This window comes from Diabrotica virgifera, chromosome 1 (genome assembly GCF_917563875.1).
Source record: "Diabrotica virgifera virgifera chromosome 1, PGI_DIABVI_V3a".
Lineage (NCBI taxonomy): Eukaryota > Metazoa > Arthropoda > Insecta > Coleoptera > Chrysomelidae > Diabrotica > Diabrotica virgifera.
The window spans coordinates 59,273,211-59,294,634 of record NC_065443.1 but is presented as its reverse complement, the minus strand read 5'-3'; the positions used below and the strand labels follow the sequence as shown (position 1 = coordinate 59,294,634).

At 34.5% G+C, this 21,424-nt stretch overlaps 1 protein-coding gene across 2 annotated transcripts in view; it reads left to right on the top strand.

Moving 5' to 3' along the window:
- Positions 1–21,424, top strand: part of LOC114333841 (uncharacterized) — a 40,465-nt gene that overhangs the window by 11,612 nt on the left and 7,429 nt on the right. For both annotated transcript variants that reach the window (XM_028283830.2, XM_028283831.2), the window contains exons 2-3: positions 6,464–8,957; positions 18,510–18,827. In XM_028283830.2, the coding sequence (XP_028139631.1) occupies positions 6,464–8,957; positions 18,510–18,827 (2,812 nt within the window). The remainder of the gene's footprint in view (positions 1–6,463; positions 8,958–18,509; positions 18,828–21,424) is intronic.

The following is a 21,424-nucleotide window of genomic DNA, read 5'->3' as shown; positions in this document are numbered from 1 at the left end:
AGTTTTCAATCATAGTTTCAAAAAAAAATCACCGGAGTATCTTTGGTAGAATACACAGCCTTCATAAAGACGAATTTAGTGAAACCATCGACGATAACAGTAAGATTAGAGTTCCTTCCTTTTAACTTTACAAATGGACCTAGATGATCTATATGCAGTGTATAAAAAGGCACTGCAACCTTCTCAATACAATGCAAAAATCCAGGTTTTTTCCCACCAGGTTCCACATTATATACCTAAGCATTCCAGACAACATCCAATGTATTTCTTAACTTATCTTCTCATACCTGAGAAACAGTATAATTGAGATATTGCCGAGATAATCTTTTCTACCAAACTTACTGTTGGCATTTGCAGACGATATCTATCTAATGGGAACCACCAGATTAAGGCTGAAGCAGACTTTTGTCAGGTTCGAGAAGGAAGCAGAGAAAATGGGGCTCCTAATCAATGCAAATAAAACAAAATATATGTATATGATCCGCAATAACCAAAGCAGAGACAGAATCGGTCAGAACATCACCATCTTTAACTTTGAGTACGTTAGAGTATTTAAGTATTTTGGAACAACAATAACTGAAGAAAATAACGAATAGCCCAGGGGGACCGACGGCTTAACGTGCTCTCCGAGGCACGGTGAAACGGCTCGTATCATTTTTAGAAATGAAAAATTGATTGTCGTTGGCAGGGCTCGAACTCGCGTGCTCTGGCGTATGAGGCCAGTGATCATGCCATTGAGCTACGGCCGTTCACGTTATTATTACTAATGAATCACAAGAAATAAACAATAGGATACACGCCGGAAACAGATGTCTTTATGTCCTTCAAAACCTTATAAAATCGAAACAACTAACAAGGCGTATAAAGATACAAGTATATAAAATAATCATACGACCCGTAGTGATGTATGGAAGCGAAACGTGGACGATAACAAAGGCAAACGAAGAGAGAATACCTGTTTGGGAAAAAAAACTTAGAAAAATTTTTGGGCCTATGTTTGATGAAGCAGCAGGACAATATAGGATCAGAACTAACAAAAAGCTCGAAGAACTATACCCTGACGCCAACATCATACAAGAAATAAAGTCCAGAAGACTCCAATGAGCAGCACACCTTATAAGACATTCTGAACAAATAACAGTAGGGCTGGTATGGGAGCAAGTCCCAACTGGAAGAAGACCACGTGGACGCCCTCGACACCGGTGGCGAGATGGATGATATAGCAGGAGACCTGAAAACTATGGGCGTGTAGAATTGGAAAGAGATTGCTCAAGACAAAGAAGAGTGAAGGCATGTTGTCGAGTCGGCTAAAACCCACGAAGGGTGGTGGCGCCACGGAGTAAGTAAGTAAATGTGCTGATGACACTGTGATACAAGCGAGTACCATGAACACAGTATAAAGAGGGACACTAAAACCACTTCTCTGTCGGCACTTTGATTTCAAGAAGTAATACCGGCAGTACGCAATTGATAATTCACCAGTGGTGGATGCGGGTTTTCTATGTTAAAACCCGTACGTTTCTATGCGACTAGCAATGCGAGAGTGGTGCAAAAGCGACTAAGAACATTGCGCGGTCGCCATGCGCAACTGCAGATTTTACTTCCACGTTCTCGGAGAGTGGTTCTACTGTCTCTCTTTATACTGTGCCATGGAGGAGCAGAGCTACTGATCAGTAAGAAACAAAGAACAGGTGCACAATACGGGCTCAAACTAAACATCACAAAAACCAAATAAATGTTAATAAGCAAAACTCAACAACGACCAAGATAACTGATATTAGACAATCAAATAATTGAACACCTCGATTCGTACACCTCTTAGGAACAACAGTTAATTCAAGTTGGGATCAAGCGAAGGAAATACGTATAAGAATAGAAAAATCAAGAGCGTCCTTCACTACCATGAAGCAAATTTTCACCACTAACAGCCTCACCCTACCTCTCAAAATCCGACTTCTCAAATGTTATGTATTCCCGGTTTTGTTATATGGAATGGAGGCATGGACAATGAAAAGTGTAAAATTAACGAAAAAAAGTAGAGGCCTTCGAAATGTGGGCTTACCAACGTATATTAGCAAATATGCAAATTGCATATTTTGCATATAATGCATAAACAATGCAAAAATTTCCAATTTTGCATATTTTTATATAAGTGTGCATAAAGTGCATATAATTTCAAATTTTGGTTGTAACTATACATATATTTTTTTATTACTGTAACAAGTAGCTTGGAAATCTCAATATTTAATTTTGTTTTATAATCTCTTGGTACATATTCAAATTTTGGGTTATGGTTTGTTCGACAGTAAATGGTTTGAGTTCAATTAGTGCGGTCGTAAATATTATTAAATTTATCTGACCTGCATTGTAAAGACCCACCCGGAGCGATAAGCCACCGAGGTAGACAGAGTTGGTCTTTTGCAATTAACACTGACTAGACGGTACTCCCATAATAAAGCCTAAAATAAAGTTTACCGGAAACCGGGCCTTTTATACTATTATCGGTTAATCCGGGCTGTTTATAGTGGTAACTAATTGAACTTAACCATTTACTGTTTAACATACCATACCTAAATGTAGTAACTAATAAAAGAGCGGCTTATTATATGTACACAGTTTTGTCACGTTTTGGTTACGAAGGTTCCAAAATCAGCCAGTTTATATCTCTAGGTAAAAAATTTTATTTTGACGGCCCATTTCGCTTTTGTTGTAAAATAAGCCGTGAACACTACTTGTCTTCGTAATTGTGAATAATTATTGTGCTTTGGAAATGCCGCAAATAGACAGTTCAGTGTCGTGGTGTCATTCATAAAATCAAACTATAGTTTTGTTCAGAAAACTATTATTCAATTAGAATCCTCCAAATAATTATCATTGTTAGACAGTACATTTTAAATAAAAGAATTTGAATTATTGTTTCAAAACGTTAAAACTAATACATATTGGATAGGAAATTTTTCAAAAATTTAAAGCAACCATGGAAAAAAGAGAGTGGTTATTACCAGATTCTTTCTCAAGTGGTTCAAGTACTAGTTGGGACATTTTTCGAAGCACTTAAGTTAGAACCAACTATTATCGTAAATTTGAACAACGCCCCAATTACATCAGTTAATATCGAAAGAAGGTTTTTCTATGTAATCAGATAGAAGCCATAAGTATTTGTTAGATTTTGAACAGCATTTGATAATTATTTATTGTTACCACAATTCGAAATAATATCAATTATTTATTTGTTAAAATACTTAAATATTTAATTAATTAGCTTAGTTAGTAAAATATATACATGTTAATTAATACACCATGTGAAGATATTGTAAATATGTTTGTAAATAAAAAAATACTGTAAATATTTGTTTTAATTACATGCATATTTTCTAGATAAACGTGCATATTTTTGGGTAAAATACTGCATATTTATGCGCATATTTCATACCTTTTTATTTGGATATTTGCCTAAGTCTATATATTACGTATATCCTGGACCGAGAACGTGACCAACGAGGAAGTACTACGCTCATAGGTAAGGGGTAAGGGAGGTAGGAATAACTATAAAGAAAAGAAAGTTGTACTATTTGGCTCACCTTATGAGGCACAATCAATATAGAGTACTACAGCTAATCACCCAAGGGAAAATGGTCAGCAGAAGGGGTCCAGGGAGGAGGAGACACTCGTGACTCCAACATACGTGGATCTTCCCGAAACAAAGTCAGAATAGCCATGTTAATAATTGACAACGCTCGGATCAGACAAGGCACATAAAGAAGAAGGAAGAGTTACTTGAAAAATTTTCAGAGTGCCTCAAATACCTGTCTAAAAATGTCTACCAGCTCTCGGACCATTTATATACCTACCTAAAATGAACAATGCCGTTTATACAGAGAGGACGTAAAGGTTGGAATAAATTCATATTTTCGTAAACCAGTGACTTTAAGGAAAATTCCCGGTCGGTTTTTATTTTTAAATTAGAATTTTTTGGCATATATACCATACTAGTGACGTCATCCATCTGGGCGTGATGACGTAATCGATGATTTTTTTTAAATGAGAATAGGGGGCGTGTGACAGCTCATTTGAAAGGTTATTCAATTCTCTGTTCAGTAATATAAACAGTAATACAATTATTTATACAGGGTGCTCAAAAATTTTTTTTACTTAAATTAATAGCTTAAGTAAAAAAAGAAGAATGTATGTAATTTACTTAATTCGAAATACATTTTACTGTTCTCAGAAAACAGAAAAAAATGTTTAATTGACAAATAAATATTGTACTTCGCTTAAATTCAATATTAAAGCTGCCACTCACCTTCCTCTTGACAGTTTAAACACTTAATTCAAGCGAAAAGCAATATTTATTTTTAAAATAAACATTTTTTTCTGTTTTCTGGCAGCCGTAAAATGTATTTTGAGTTAAATAAATTACATACATTCTTCTTTTTGTGTCAACTAAATTCTTCTTCTTCTTCTTCTTCTTCTTCTTCTTCTTCTTTCTATATAGACATTACTCTGTCTGTTTTTCAATGTGCCTCCAGTAAGTTGTCATTCCATCTTTTTCGTGGTCTTCCCACTGATCGTCTTCCTATTGGGGAACCGTCTCTCGCCGTCCTTACTACTCTATTTGTTGTCATTCGGCTTATGTGGTCGTTCCATTCTACTCTTCTGCTTTTCACCCAGTTATTAATGTTGTCCACCTTGCATCTCCTTCGTATATCTGCACTTCTAGCTCTATCCCACATCGTCTTACCATCGATTTTTCGCAATGTTTTCATCTCTGCTGTTTCTAGCATTCTTTTTGTCCTTTCTGTATCAGGTCGTGTTTCTGCCGCGTATGTCATTATTGGTCTGATGACTGTTTTGTAAATTCTGCCTTTCACTTCTTTTCCGATGTTTTTATTTCTCCATATTGTTTCATTCAGGCAACCTGCGGCTCTGTTTGCTTTATTCACCTGATCTTCCACTTCTGTTTCGAGCTTTCCGTAGCTGCATAGTGTGATGCCTAGATATTTAAACTCCATGACTTGTTCTATTATTTGACCCTCCAGCTCTAATTTACACCTTATTAGATCTGCTGTTATAACCGTGCATTTAGTCTTTTTTGGGGAAATTAACATGTTAAATTTTCTAGCGGTTATATTAAATTCGTGCAGCATACGTTGTAAATCATCTTCACTTTGAGAGATTAGTATGGCGTCGTCTGCATAGCAGATTATTTTAAGTTGTTTTTCTCCCATTTGGTATCCTTTTTTGGTTCTTACTTTTTTTATTATTTCGTCCATGATCAGGTTGAACAACAGAGGACTCAGGGAATCTCCCTGTCTTATCCCATTCCCGGCTTCAATTGGGTTAGTTAGTTCTTCTTCTACTTTTACTTTTACTGTGTTGTTCTGGTAGATATTTTCGATCGTCAATTAAATTAATAAATGTAAAGACTGAAATAGTTTTTGTACACATTTATGACTACTGAAAGACAGGGAGAAGCGTACTTTTGAAGTGAGTAAAATATATACATAAATCCTAGCTGAGCGCTTTCGGCTTATATTATAAAACCATCTTCAGAGCTATGGTCAAAAATTTCAAAATACCACTATGAAGAGAGAGGGATCCCATGTAAGATATAAAAAAACTTCTACTTCTTATGCAGTTTTTAATGGTAGAAAAAACCTTGTCTGGCTTTTGGAAAAAACTGTCCAACGGTGTTGTCGGTTTGTAGTCAGAACATTAAAAAATATCAAATACGGACACAAAGGATTCTTACACAAAAAATTACATTACAGATTACAAAGATTTGATCATGATAAGGTCAAAAAAACCTTACCATCTGAAGTGTACGTTGTCAACATGCAGAATCATGCCTGGGATCCCTCTCTGTTCATACTGGTATTTTGAAATTTTTGACCATAGCTCTGAAGATGGCTTTATAAGCCGAAAGCGCTCAGCTAGGATTTATATATTTTACCCACTTCAAAAGTACGCTTCTCCCTGTCTTTCAGTAATTAATTTAATTTAAAACAATTTTTTTGAACACCCTGTATAAATAATTATGTTGATGTGTATATTACTGGATAGAGAATTAAATAACCTTTTAAATGAACTATCACACGACCCCTATTCTTATTTAATAAAATCATCGATTATGCCATCACGCCCAGATGGAGGACGTCACTAGTATGATATATATGCCAAAAAATCATAATTTAAAAATAAAAATCGACCTGTTTTGGGATTTATTTCCAAACTAACCCATTTATGAAAAAATGAATTTATTCCAACCTTTACTGTATAACCAGATCTTTAATTTTTAATTTCCATTTAAAACTTTTGGCTTCTCCAGTTTAAACTGATCATTTGTATTTGTAGGAATTTGTAGTAACATTAAGCGATGAATCGCCTACAAACATATTTAAGATTACTTTGAAAACGCCCTGTATTTTTATCATTGTCATGTCGATTTTTATCTTCATTTTAGGACATCCACAGCAAAGAAGCCTTCAAGATACATGGACTAAAAGGGATGGCATTTTCTGATAGTGATTCAGATGAGGGAATGGACACTGAAGATTATAAAGAATATGAGCCTCCTCCCATAGATATATCAAAATGTCATGTGTATACTATAACACAAACGAACCAATGGGAAGAGGGTAATGCTGTTCCTACCAATGCTTGGCACAATATAGCTCAAAAGAAAGGCGCTGTACATCAAAATGTTACAAACAATGAATATAACATTGGTAAGAAAATAATCGAGAACAAAAATAATACTGAGAATACTAAAATTAAGACCAAACCTGTAGTCGATTTAAATCAAATTAAAGGTTGTCTGCAAATTTCAGAAAAATCTTCTCACATATACGACATAATTAAAGAGCATAATCAATTTTTAACAACTTTTTCGGAAAACAGTAGGAAAAAAATGCAAGAACTTAAGAAGAAATTCAAAAGTACATATTATCCACATTTAAGTACTACTGGACCACTTCGTGTTTCTGGTAAAGTTCTAGTGAAAGCCTTAGTATTGGCATTTCTTTTTGATATAGATGTACAAGAATCAACCATTGATATGTTTCAAATAACAACTCGTAAATATACAGGAGTTATGCTGAAGCATCTTGAAAAACATTTTAGAAAAATGATGACGCAAATTAAGATATCTCCCGATAATGTATTGTTTTCAGAATATTACCAAAAATTGGAAAGGTTAGTACTTCAAAGATACAAGGAAGTTCATCAACCATGTCTAAATGGACGACTGAGTAGGCCTGTTACTCCTATTGATATGGTGCAGAACCAAGTTGAAAAAGATGTTAATTCTATTACTAAACAGGGGATCCAGAATCAAGTTTCAGAATGTTTATTGGGCGATATTAAATTTCCAGAGGACCCCCTACAACTTTCAAGCGAATGTGTTGAAATTTATTTGGGCATCATTGAAGAACATAGTCAAAGGTCATCTACTAGTAAATCTCAAAAGCAAGATAGTCCATTAATTAGTGAGAAAATCCAAATGAATCTTGAAAGAAGTTTTCTTCGTGCAAAACCCAGTTCAGATAATTCAGTTTATACGAGAATAAGAGAGTTGGTCAGAGCAATAACTCTAGCACTTCTTTTTGGAATAAACGTAAGCAAGTCATTTATAGAGGCTTTGAAAACGAATATGTTGCCAATTGAGGTCGAACCACTTTTGCTTAAAATTGAAGTAAGAAAACATTTCCAAGAGCTAATGGAACTTTTACAGGCTCCATTTGAAAATCCAATGTTATTTAATCTATACACAAAATTGGAAGATTTGATAATTCAGAGAGATGTTCACTATGTTCAGTCATCTTCGTTACTTCACAGTAACTTTGAGAATACAAAAAACAATACTGAAGTAAGTCGAATCGGAAAAATTAATATAAAAGAATCTGTACAAAAGCGTATTTCAAAATTAAATTTTCTTAAGGCAAATTTAAATTTGTCAAAAACTGCAGCTCAAATTTATATTATTATTCGATTAGAAAATAAATTTGTGTGTCACAAGAATAGGATTTTTTCAGCAATTAGTGAAGCACATAGAAAACTGTTAGAAAAACTTTATTACCAAATTGCAGGCAAAACAACCTTCCATCCAAGGGGTTTACCTTCTGAGCTTCTTGTAAAAGATTTAGTAAGGGCAGTGAGTGTGGCACTTCTTTTTGAAATAGACATAGAGAATTCAATAATTCCTTTTTGCAAATACGAAGGTGATCTAGTTTCATTAAAGAGAGAAATAAAGCTTCATTTTAAACATCTGATGACAAGTCTAACAATTCTACCCAATGATCAGATTTATTGTCTCTTATATAGAAAAGTAGAAAAGTTGTTAATTCCAGATAAAAAAAATTTCAATTGTGTGCCTTCAGTACTCCAGGTACATACTAATAGGCCTGGATATTTAACCAGCTATATAGTCCATTCACGGCCTTACACAGAATTTAAGTCAACAGGCCCATTAGACAATTACGCCAAAAAATTTTCAGTTCTTTCAGAAACTTCCAGAAAAAGTCACAGAACACAATTAATAGATAATACTCAAGAAAGAGAAGCAGCAAATTTAAATCTCGCAAACAGTGTTGCACACTCAGACACGGAGTTAAATGTTACAAACAGAGTGTTAGTACCATCTACTGTAGCTGTACCAAAAGAGGAAAAGAAGAGAAAAGGGAATTCTAAAAAGGGTAATGAATCAAATAATCTACAAAAATTACTCTTGTCAGACATTAACCAAGTCACAACTAGTACAAAAATAGAGCTCAAAAATACTCAGTCAAATGAAGAGATAGTTTTACCAAATAATCATTCCAGTGAAGCAGTTAACCAAGTCCTAACTAGTAGAGAAATAGAGTTGAAAAATACTGAATCAAGAGAAAATATGGTTTTACCAAATCATCATTCCACTGAAGCAGATTCAGTTAATAAAAATTGTACAACGGAAGAGTCAGGTAAGTTTTTCTTGATATCCACAGAGAACGGCAGTTCTCACCAGTGGCGCACAACACCCTACATGCGACACTATATATACACGAAATTTTCGATTTTCTAAATCTGAGTGAATTGAAAATTGGGCCAAATCCCGTCTTAAAGTTTAGGAAAAGACTCGTCCATTCATATGTCAACCATCAATTTTGGTCCAAGGGTGTGGATTTTACGGCCCTTCCCATTTAAAGCCTGTTTTTCGTTCTCGTCCCCAAAACTCCCAAAAATTTCAAAAATTTAAGCCCGACCTTTACGGCTTCTGATAGCACAGATAATTACCTTTCCAACGCATGTTTAATTTTGAAAATCGGTTATACCATTCAAGAGTTATCGAGCTCAGAAATATGACTCAATTTTTATTTAAAAAATGGAAAATGTTTGTGGATATGTATTATATGTATGTATGTATGTATGTATGTATGTGTGTGGAAAAGTTAAACCGATCTGAATTTTTTTTTTCTGTTTTTTAAGAGGGTGTGAGGGCCGATTCAGAACCGGTCTAATTTTTGACTTCTGACTACCCTTAAGCCAGCTAGAGGGCTAGGTAGATACAAAAAAGCATATTTTTTGGGCGTATATATCTTAGGTTCAAAGAAAGACAGGAAAACCGCAAATACACCAAATCAATAGGGTTGAGTTTAGCTTTCAAATGGCGCCTAAGCGATCAAGCTGAGACATAGACACTGCTCACCATAGCCAAAAAACTGAAAAATTAAGTAAAATTTAATAAAAAATTTTGGTCTTGGTAAAAGGTATATTATTTTAAAAAGCCCTATAGGGCTACAAACATCGAACAGAACGTTTTCGCTCTAAAAAGAGCATCATCAGTGTTGCAAGAACATGGTGAGCCAACCAAAAATCGTATTTTTTTGGTTGGCTCACCATGTTCTTGCAACACTGATGATGCTCTTTTTAGAGCGAAAACGTTCTGTTCGATGTTTGTAGCCCTATAGGGCTTTTTAAAATAATATACCTTTTACCAAGACCAAAATTTTTTATTAAATTTTACTTGTAATTAATGGTATACAGCCAGCTACAGGAAATTCTTCCTAGTGGATTTTTGAAAAATTAAACTTTGAAAATTTTGGTTTTTCGACAATTACTCAAAATTTCAACCTACGAATTCCGCCAATAACTGAGCGTTTGTAGAAGGACTCAGGGCGCGTCTAACGGTGTATACCTCATATCTGGGAAAATTCGAATTTTTAAGTTATAGGCTTCATAAGTATGATCAAATCTATTTCTTATCTGGGAAAAACGGTTTTTCAAGCTCAATAATTCCTATAATACGTTCAGTTATCATACTCGATCTTGGATGCATCAGATACTACTTGTCAATACGTTTCAAATTCATGTTTAGTGATCAACATCAGGTAAGCCGTTCAGAAGTTATAGAGCTCCAAATGTATAATTATTCCAGGAACTGAAATTTTTCACTTCGCAATTTTTACAGAATGGATAGATTTGCTTGAAAATTTGACAATAAGTAGTGGATAGTCCAAGGATCAAAATCTATATGATGCAGAAAGACGCTTTTACCATGGGGTGGTTGCCACTTCATCTCGAGGGTGGAAATTTTTTATTATATTTTGACCGCAAATGCTGGTAAAAATATTAATTATAAGCAAAAAATGTTCATTATACATTTTTTTGATAAAATTAATAGTTTTCGATTTAGTGGTTATCGAAGCTGTTAGTTTTATATCGAAAAAATTACCAGAGAACGGCAGTTCTCGCCAGTGGCGCAGAAATACACCCCCCTACACGCGACACTATTATGTACACGAAATTTTCAATTTTCTTAATCTGACTGAATTGAAAATTGTGCCAACTCCCATCTTCAAGTTCAGAAAAAGGCTCAACCATTCATACGTCAACCATCCATTTTGGTCCAAGGATGTCGATTTTACGGCCCTTCCTATTTAGGGTATGTTTTTCGTTCTGGTCCCCAAAACTCACAAAAACTTCGAAAATTTAAGTCCGACCTTTGCGGCTTCTAACAGTACTGATCATTACCTTTCCAACGCATGTCTAATTTTGAACATTACCAGAGAACAGCAGTTCTCGCCAGTGGCGCACACCCACACCCCCCTACACGTGACACTATCCACAGAGAACGGCAGTTCTCACCAGTGGCGCACAACACCCCTACAAGCGACACTATATATACACGAAATTTTCGATTTTCTAAACCTGACTGAATTGAAAATTGGGCCAAATCCCATATTAAAGTTTAGGAAAAGACTCGTCCATCCTTATGTTACTTCTCCATTTTGGTCCAAGGGTGTGGATTTTACGGCCCTTCCCATTTAAAGCCTGTTTTTCGTTCTCGTCCCCAAAACTCCCAAAAATTTCAAAAATTTAAGCCCGACCTTTGCGGCTTCTGATAGCATAGATCATTACCTTTCCAACGCATGTTTAATTTTGAAAATCGGTTATACCATTCAAAAGTTATCGAGCTCAGAAATATGACTCAATTTTTATTTAAAAAATGGAAAATGTTTGTGGATATGTATGTATGTATGTATGTATGTATGTATGTATGTATGTATGTATGTGTGTGGAAAAGTTAAACCGATCTGAATTTTTTTTTCTGTGTTTCAAGAGGGTGTGAGGGCCGATTCAGAACCGGTCTAATTTTTGACTTCTGACTACCCGTAAGTTAGCTAGAGGACTAGGTAAATACAAAATAGCATATTTTTTGGGCGTATATATCTTAGGTTCAAAGAAAGACAGGAAAACCGCAAATACACCAAATCAATAGGGTTGAGTTAAGATTTCAAATGGCGTTCAAGCGATCAAGCTGAGACATACGCAGTGCTCACCATAGCCAAAAAACTGAAAAATTAAACTTTAAAAATTTTGGTTTTTCGACAATTACTCAAAATTTCAACCTACGAATTTCGCCAATAACTGAGCGTTTGTAGAAGAACTCAGGACGCGTCTAACGGTGTATACCTTATATCTGGGAAAATTCGAATTTTTAAGTTATAGGCTTCATAAGTATGATCAAATCTATTTCTTATGGGAAAAAACGGTTTTTCAAGCTCAATAATTCCTGTAATACGTTCAGTTATCATAGTCGATCGTGGATGCATCAGATACTACTTGTCAATACGTTTCAAATTCATGTTTAGTGATCAACATCAGGTAAGCCGTTCAGAAGTTATAGAGCTCCAAAAGTAGAATTAGTCCAGGAACTGAAATTTTTCACTTCGCAGTTTTTACAGAATGGATCGATTTGCTTAAAAATTTGACAAGTAGTGGATAGTCCAAGGATCAAAATCTATATATGATGCCGAAAGACGCTTTTACCATGGGGTGGTTGCCACCTCATCTCGAGAGTGGAATTTTTTTTTTATATTTTGACCACAAATGCTGGTAAAAATATTAATTATAAGCAAAAAATGTTCATTATAAATTTTTTTGATAAAATTAATAGTTTTCGATTTATTAGTTATCGAAGCTGTTAGTTTTATATCGGAAAGATTACCAGATAACGGCAGTTCTCGCCAGTGGCGCAGAAATACACCCCCTACACGCGACACTATCATATATACGAAATCTTCAAGTTCAAAAAAAGACTCACCCATTCATATGTCAACCATCCATTTTGGTCCAAGGGTGTCGATTTTACGGCCCTTCCTATTTAGGGTCTGTTTTTCGTTCTGGTCCCCAAAACTCCCAAAAACTTCGAAAATTTAAGTCCGACTTTTGCGGCTTCTAACAGTACTGATCATTACCTTTCCAACGCATGTCTAATTTTGAACATTACCAGAGAACGGCAGTTCTCGCCAGTGGCGCACACCCACACCACCCTACACGCGACACTATATATACACAAAATTTTCGATTTTCTAAATCTGACTGAATTGAAAATTGGGCCAACTCCCATCTTAAAGTTCAGAAAAGACTCACCCATTTATATGTCAACCATCGATTTTGGTCCAAGGGTGTAGATTTTACGGCTCTTCCTATTTAGGGCCTCTTTTTCGTTCTCGTCACCAAAACTCCCAAAAAGTTTAAAAATTTGTCCAACCTTTACGGCTGCTAATAGAACTGATCATTACCTTTCCAATGCATGTCTAATTTTGAAAATCGGTTATACCATTCAAAAGTTATAGAGCTTAGAAATGTGACTCAATTTTTATTTAAAAAAGGGAAAATGTTTGTGGATATGTATGTATGTGTGTTTGAAAGTTAAACCGATTTGATATTTTTCTCTGAGTTTAAAGAGGGGATCAGGGCCGATTTAGAACCGGTGTAGTTTGTTACTTTTGACGACCCATAAGCCAGCTGTAGGACTTGGTAAGTACAAAACGGCATATTTTTGGGGGTATATATATTCGGATCACGAAGAGGCAGGAGAACCGCAAATACATCAAATCAATAGCGTTGACTTAAGCTTTCAAATGGTGTCTAAGCCGTCAGGATCAGACATATACACGGCTCAGTATAGCCGAAAAACTGAAAAACTAAACATTTCAACGTACGAATTGCTCCAATAACTTAAGGTTTGTAGAAGGACTCAAGACGAATCTAACGATGTATACCTCATATCCGGGAAAATTCGAATTTTTAGGTTATAGGCTTCATAAATATGATAAAATTTATTTCCTGTGGGAAAAACGGTTTCGAAAGCTCAATAATTCCTGTAATAGCTTCAGTTATCATACTTGACCTTAGATCCATCAGATACTACTGGTTAATACGTTTCAAACTCATGTTTACTGATCAAAATCGGTTAAGCCGTTTAGAAGTTATTAAGATACAAAAGTATAATCCAATTAACGATTATTCCCCAAATGGTTTATGCAGTTGTAGTGGTTACGACGCTAAATTTGATCTGGCAACGGGCAATCCGACTTCATTTACCGGCCATCTCAATATATTTTTTTTTCAGTCTATTTCGAATAGAAAAAAATCTAGTGTACATTCGATTGACACTAGATCATTTGGGAGATAATACAACAAAGGTGACAATTTATAAAGCTTGACGTGTAATAGAGGAACATTGCATTTACATTACATTTAATTTATAAATACCTTTGAAAAACTCCTGATACAAGAATAAAAAACCGCTAAACGCCGTAAAAATGAGTGGCGCATAAAATATTCCAGCTACAAAAGATCTGATATGAATGTTACGTGGCGCGAAAATGGATTTTCATTTGATGCAAAACAAAATTTTAGTTTTATTTTAAAATATTTTTCCATAATATTTGCTAAATTTGAAGTAAACGCGCCACAAAAGAGTTTCAAAATTCAAACTGTACCAAAGTTACTCTTTTGTGGCGCGTTTACTTCAAATTTAGCAAATATTATGGAAAAATATTTTAAAATAAAACTAAAATTTTGTTTTGCATCAAATGAAAATCCATTTTCGCGCCACGTAACATTCATATCAGATCTTTTGTAGCTGGAATATTTTATGCGCCACTCATTTTTACGGCGTTTAGCGGTTTTTTATTCTTGTATATACATACACGAAATTTTCGATTTTCTAAATCTGACTGCATTGAAAATTGGGCCAACTCCCATCTTAAAGTTCAGAAAAAGACTCACCGATTTATATGTCAACCATCGATTTTGGTCCAAGGGTGTAGATTTTACGGCCCTTCCTATTTAGGGTCTGTTTTTCGTTCTCGTCCCCAAAAATCCCAAAAACTTTAAAAATTAAGTCCAACCTTTGCGGCTTCTAATAGAACTGATCATTACCTTTCCAACGCATGTCTAATTTTGAAAATCGGTTATACCTTTCAAAAGTTATAGAGCTTAGAAATGTGACTCAATTTTTATTTAAAAAAGGGAAAATGTTTGTGGATATGTATGTATGTGTGTTTGAAAGTTAAATCGATTTAATATTTTTTCTCTGTGTGAAGAGGGGGTCAGGGCCGATTTAGAACCGGTGTAGTTTGTGACTTTTGACCACCCATAAGCCAGCTATAGGACTTGGTAGGTACAAAACGGCATATTTTTTGGGGTATATATATTCGGATCAAGAAGAGGCAGGAGAACCGCAAGTACATCAAATCAATAGTGTTGACTGAAGCTTTCAAATGGTGTCTAAGCAGTCAGGATCAAACATACACACGGCTCAGTATAGCCGAAAAACTGAAAAACTAAACTTTGAAAATTTTGGTTTTTCGACAAGTACTCAACATTTCAACCTACCAATTGCGCCAATAACTTAGCGTTTGTAGAAGGACTCAAGACGAATCTAACGGTGTATACCTTATATCCGGGAAAATTCGAATTTTTAGGTTATAGGCTTCATAAGTATGATAAAATCTATTTCCTGTGGGAAAAACGGTTTCTCAAGCTCAACAATTCCTGTAATAGCTTCAGTTATCATACTTGACCTTAGATCCATCAGATACTACTGGTCAATACGTTTCAAACTCATGTTTACTGATCAAAATTGGTTAAGCCGTTTAGAAGTTATTAAGCTACAAAAGTATAATCCAATTAACGATTATTCCCGAAATGTTTTATGGAGTTGTAGTGGTTGCGACGCTAAATTTGATCTGGCAACGGGCAATCCGTCTTCATTTACTGGCCATCTTAATATTTTTGTTTCAATCTATTTCGAATAGAAAATAATCTAGTGTACATTCGATGGACACTAGATCATTTGGGATATAATGCAACAAAGGTGACCATTTATAAAGCCTGACGTGTAATAGGGGAACATTGCATTTAACTTCATACATTTAATTTATAAATAACTTTGAAAAACTCCTGATACAAGAATAAAAAACCGCTAAACGCCGTAAAAATGAGTGGCGCATAAAATATTCCAGCTACAAAAGATCTGATATGAATATTACGTGGCGCGAAAATGGATTTTCATTTGATGCAAAACAAAATTCTAGTTTTGTTTTAAAAGATTTTTCCATAATATTTCCTAAATTTGAAGTAAACGCGCCACAAAAGAGTTTCAAAATTCAAACTGTATCAAAGTTACTCTTTTGTGGCGCGTTTACTTCAAATTTAGCAAATATTATGGAAAAATCTTTTAAAATAAAACTAGAATTTTGTTTTGCATCAAATGAAAATCCATTTTCGCGCCACGTAATATTCATATCAGATCTTTTGTAGCTGGAATATTTTATGCGCCACTCATTTTTACGGCGTTTAGCGGTTTTTTATTCTTGTTATATTTACATCGTTTGTTTCTATACGGACTAATTCATAAATAATAGATATATCTTCCTGTAGATTTAATAGCGGTTTTTTGTTGTTTAAATTCCAGAGAACAGCAATTCTCGCCAGTGGCGCAAAACCCCCTATATGCGACGCTATTCGCGATTGAAACGAAATATAGAGGGCAGGTCGAATGCAGGAAAATGGCTTATATAAATGGTATAAACAAACATTCAATCGAGGAACAGAACAATACCTATTTGATTTAATAGTTATTTATGATAAAAGTGTTAAAAACACAATTTTAAGGTACGCATGTGAAAGTTTGCAGAATGAGCGAAGCGAATTCTGCAATTCACAGGAGTGCCTTAAAAATGTACTTTTTAACACGTATACCGTACAATATTTTTTTCTACAAACGTCTTATATATCAACAATTTTAATTTATTCATTCTCAATTACAGGACAATATCTACAAAAACTTTTACTTGAACTTGACATTCCATTTTTATATTTTTCTTGACATTACATCAAAACTGTCTATACTGTCAATACGTAAATCATAACAACCATAGACTAATAACATCTACATTTATTGTTGTATTTTTTTTTATTGGCTTTAGGATTAGACCATGCGGCCAGAAACAAAGTAAATAGTACATACATAAACATAATATATATCTTATCTAAACTATCTAATTACTAATCTAAGTTAAGGTTATCTAAGTCTGACCGACCTTTTTGTTAAGAATAGATATAGTAAACATTTTATTTTCAAAGTGAATTTTTGCTAAATTAATCTTAATAAAAATTATGGGATAAGGACAAGGGTCACACTTTTCTCATTCAAGGGTTTTTCTTTTTTCTTAATAATTATTGATTACCTATATACCCACCCCACACGGTAAGGCAGGCATGTAGGCAATCAAAAGGAAAAACATTTAAGGTTACAAGCCTAATCTAGTCATTCTATAACTTAATTTTACAGTCATATAGGAAAAACAAAATAAAATCAAAAATACGTTTATCACTCAGTGCCAAAAGATACATAACATTATAGGGACCGTAAACGTTTAAACTTCTTAAATTTTTTGTAAGAATGTCCCACTGATGTGTGTACTTCTTACAATTAAAAAATATATGATCCAAGTCAAATATATGATCCAATATATTGTTGTATTTCTAACAAATTTTAATAGTTCTTTTCTACAAACGTGTTAAAAATGCAATAATACAGTTTAAATTAAATTTTAAAAAACCTTTTAAAGCATATTTTTCAAATTGCGCAAATTGTACTATTAATATTAGTGTTAATAAATGAAATATAAATATTTTGACGTTTCACAATTTGACAATTCACTTTTAACCGCAGTGCCTTAAAATTTTTAAAGCACTAGTGCTTTAAAGTAGCATTTTCAACGCTCCTATGGAGTGCTAAAAATTGCATTTTTAACACGGTTGTAGAAAATAGTTATTTATGGTATAAGTGTTAAAATTACACGTTTAAGGCACGCATGTGAAAGTTAGCAGAATGAGCGAAGCGAGTTCTGCTATTCACATGAGTGCCTTAAAAATTTACTTTTTAACACGCATATCATACAATATTTTTCTACAAACGTAATTACACGACAATATCTACAAAAACTTTTACTTGAACTTGACTGACATTCCATTTTTATATTTTCTTGAAATTACATCAAAATTGCCTATACGGTCAATACGACTTGCAGTGCCTTAAAATTTTTAAAGCACTAGTGCCTTAAAGTAGCATTTTTAACGCTCGTATGGAGTGCTAAAAATTGCATTTTTAACACGGTTGTAGAAAAAATATTTTAATGTACTCAATAAAAAATTTCTTAATATTGACCAAATTTCATTCAAATCAACAATTTTCTGGTTTGTTTATACCATTTATAGTAGTTTAAATTTATTCCACCAGAGGTCAGATACTTTGTTTTTCATCGCGAATACATATTATGAAATTTTCGATTTTCTAAATCTGACTGAATTGAAAAATGGGCCAAATACCATCTTAAAGTTTACGAAAAGACTCGCCCATATTATCAATCATCCATTTTGGTCCAAGGGTGTGGATTTTACGGCTCTCTCCATTTGCGGCCTATTTTTCGTTCTCCTCCCCAAAACTCCTAAAAATTTTAAAAATTTATGTCCGGTCACGGCGGCTTCTGATAGTATTGGTCATTATCTTTTCAACGCATGTCTAATTTTAAAAATCGGTTATATCATTCAAAATTTACCGAGCTCAGAAATTTCACTCAATTTTTATTTTAAAAGGGGAAATTCTATTCTATTTAAAAATTTATTATTTATTGTTACTTATTAAAACAGTTACATAATGTATTATTTGTTAGATATTATCGGAACCGATGACAGAAGCAGCATTTCTGATACACAACAGGGACAAATAATATCAGAAAGAAATAAAAGTACAGTCATACAACCCACTGTTATTGAAAGTCAGAGTATGTCTAATACTCAAAGAGAAAATAACATGGAAAACGGATATAACATTAAGCATTCTGATCATTTAAACTACAGTAGTCACAGTGTAACTGAAGCAAATATTGATCAATCAGAACATCATTCCACAAATGACATAGTCTTAAGGTTAGATATTCAGACACCATCTGCGTATTCTCTACAGGACCAACAAGTAGATATCAGCACAGGTAAGATATTGCATTTTTTTTTATAGAAAATATACATATTTCGGAATGTTTTAAAAGTTACTCACAAAAGAAATTACAAAAAATGAAAGTAACGAAATAACATTTACTAAAGAATTTTGTTACAGAAGTGACATTTCCAATAAGAAACCAAAATCGGCAAAAAAATACGCAATAATAATTACAATGGTTACAAAGCCAACCCTGTCCAGTTCATCCCCTCCTACTTCTTGCCCTCACCCCTACACCTGTCGAACCCGCTAATTGGAATAGCCTTCGCGCCAAGCAAAAGTAGTCCTATAACCGGGATATTCTAATAACCGATCATTGGTGCGGTTATTAGAAACGCTTTGGGACCTCAAATTTCTATTCCTTAAAGCGGGATATTCCTATAACAGGTATTCTAATAAGCGGGTTCGACTATACTTACACATTTTGTGAGGGAGAAAAATTCTCTTCTACTACTGCCCGTTGTAAAGTCAACTTGTATAATCTAGTGCCACTCGCCACGCGTGAGGGCACAACCACGCTTTTCCAATACTGTCCGTTGACGGATCAACTTGTATATCGAATATTATCGAATCGAGTACCACTTTTCACTTGATGGTACATGGAATTCTTCTCCTACGACCGCTAAGGGTGAACTTTCTCGTGTGTTAGCTTACGTTTGGCAACACATCTCCGCAAAATAAGAGAGTGTAATCGATGTAAAATAACCGTTAAACGTTAAGAACAATTAAAACTAGTGCAAGGACAATTTAATCCACAAGTGTTACGGCATCTATGAGTTCGCGGTAATCAAAACGCGAAACACGTGGTTAATCAAAGAGCGAGCGAACTGGTGCACGTGCGTAATCAAAACGCAAGGTAAGAATTTTGGCAACATTTTTTATATACTTGATTGTTAATATTGTCTGTTGATATCATCCCGTTCATAGTCCCACTGGAACCAGTAAATTTCACCTAAAAATATCCTTATTACAGTCCACACATACACCCTGAAATTGTATTCGTAATTTCACACATGTACAAGCTTATTCGTACAAACATGAATTATCTAAAATACTCCTCATTCCTTGAGCCCATGCTAGGGCGTGGTGACACTCTAATATTTTTAGCTTGCTATCTCCGTTGGCTGCGATTCCGTTTCATATGGCCGGCTTTGTGTTGGAGATCTTCTTCTTGCTCTTTGAGCTTCTACCTTTCCTTCTCTTGCCAATAGTTCCATAGTCCCTGTTCTTCTGGTCATATGGTCGAAGTAATTTAGTTTTGCTCGGTTTACTTTTTGTAATAGCCTGTCTTTTATATGAAGCTCTTTTTTAATTGAGAGGTTGGTTCTGTTTGAATTTATTTAATAATAATTTCCCATTTGAATATAGTTGGTTCTGTGTTTTGTCCAAGACATGTATATATAGAATTCTTCTGTAGACTTACATTTCGAAGGTTTCTATCTTACTTCCATCGATTTTTTAATACAGCAGCAGCTGCATAATACTCTGGTTAAATCGGAGAGTGCAGGAAGAGTCTATACCGGTTTTGGAGGTTTTTTTCCTCCTCATCAGTAGTCCCATATCCTCTTCTCTCCGATTTCTCCAGGTATCATACTTTGGGCCCTTCCGAATTGCAAAGAATGGAATGTCACGATGCACTCGGATGCATCTCAACGAAAAGCTAGTCCTTGAAAAGCAAGTAATTTAACTGTGACAACAACTCTTCTTAGGACCTTTACTGAATAGTCAGCTTCGCGGTCTACTTGCTCTTTCAAGCCAGCGTCTATATCTCCAATTTAACTGATGATCCATCTAACTCCAACTGATGATCTTGTTATTAATGTAACCATAGAGTTCAGATAAAATTTACTTTCTTCGCGAGATTTTAGCAAACTATTCAAATATTACCAGTGGGTAAAATATATCCAAAATCAGTTAAACTATTCTTTCAATTGAAAATAATTTGCACGGGTAACAATAAACAGCTTTAACACTTCTCTTTGCCTCCATTGGGTTTTACTCTAAAGCAAATCTAAGAGTTGCTTTCATTTAATCTTCTATAATAAGCTTTGTCTCCAGCTTCATACATTTTTTTACAATATTCTAAGCTCTTTGGTTTAAAAGTTGTCACAGTTCTTATTTATCAGTCTTAAAATCAGACCATATCGAAATCGCAGGTATTTCGTAGTCTTTTTCTCTATTTTAAAAAATATGGTCCTCGATTATTTAGCGGACTTTAATTTGTTATTAATAAAATGAGGGGTCCCTACCCTTGGGCGCCCGCCCCAAACGTCCAATGGTTAAAACGAGACTGTGTTTACGTGTCATGATTAGGGCCGGATTTACATGTTGAACCCGACTAGGCATTAATATTTCTGGCGCCCCACGCCTTGATCTCCCCCCCCCCCAACCCTTCATAAGCAATCAACTTTTGGCTTTCACTTTGGCCTCGTCCTTCTCATTTGCTCTCTTTTTCTTTAGAAAAATTTTTTGTTAGTTTAGGAATTTTTTCTTTATTCAATTCCCGCTCTACACTGAGTTTTTTGTACTGCGCACCACTTCGTTTTTTAACAATACTGAATTTTCTTAAACTCATTTTGTATATAACAC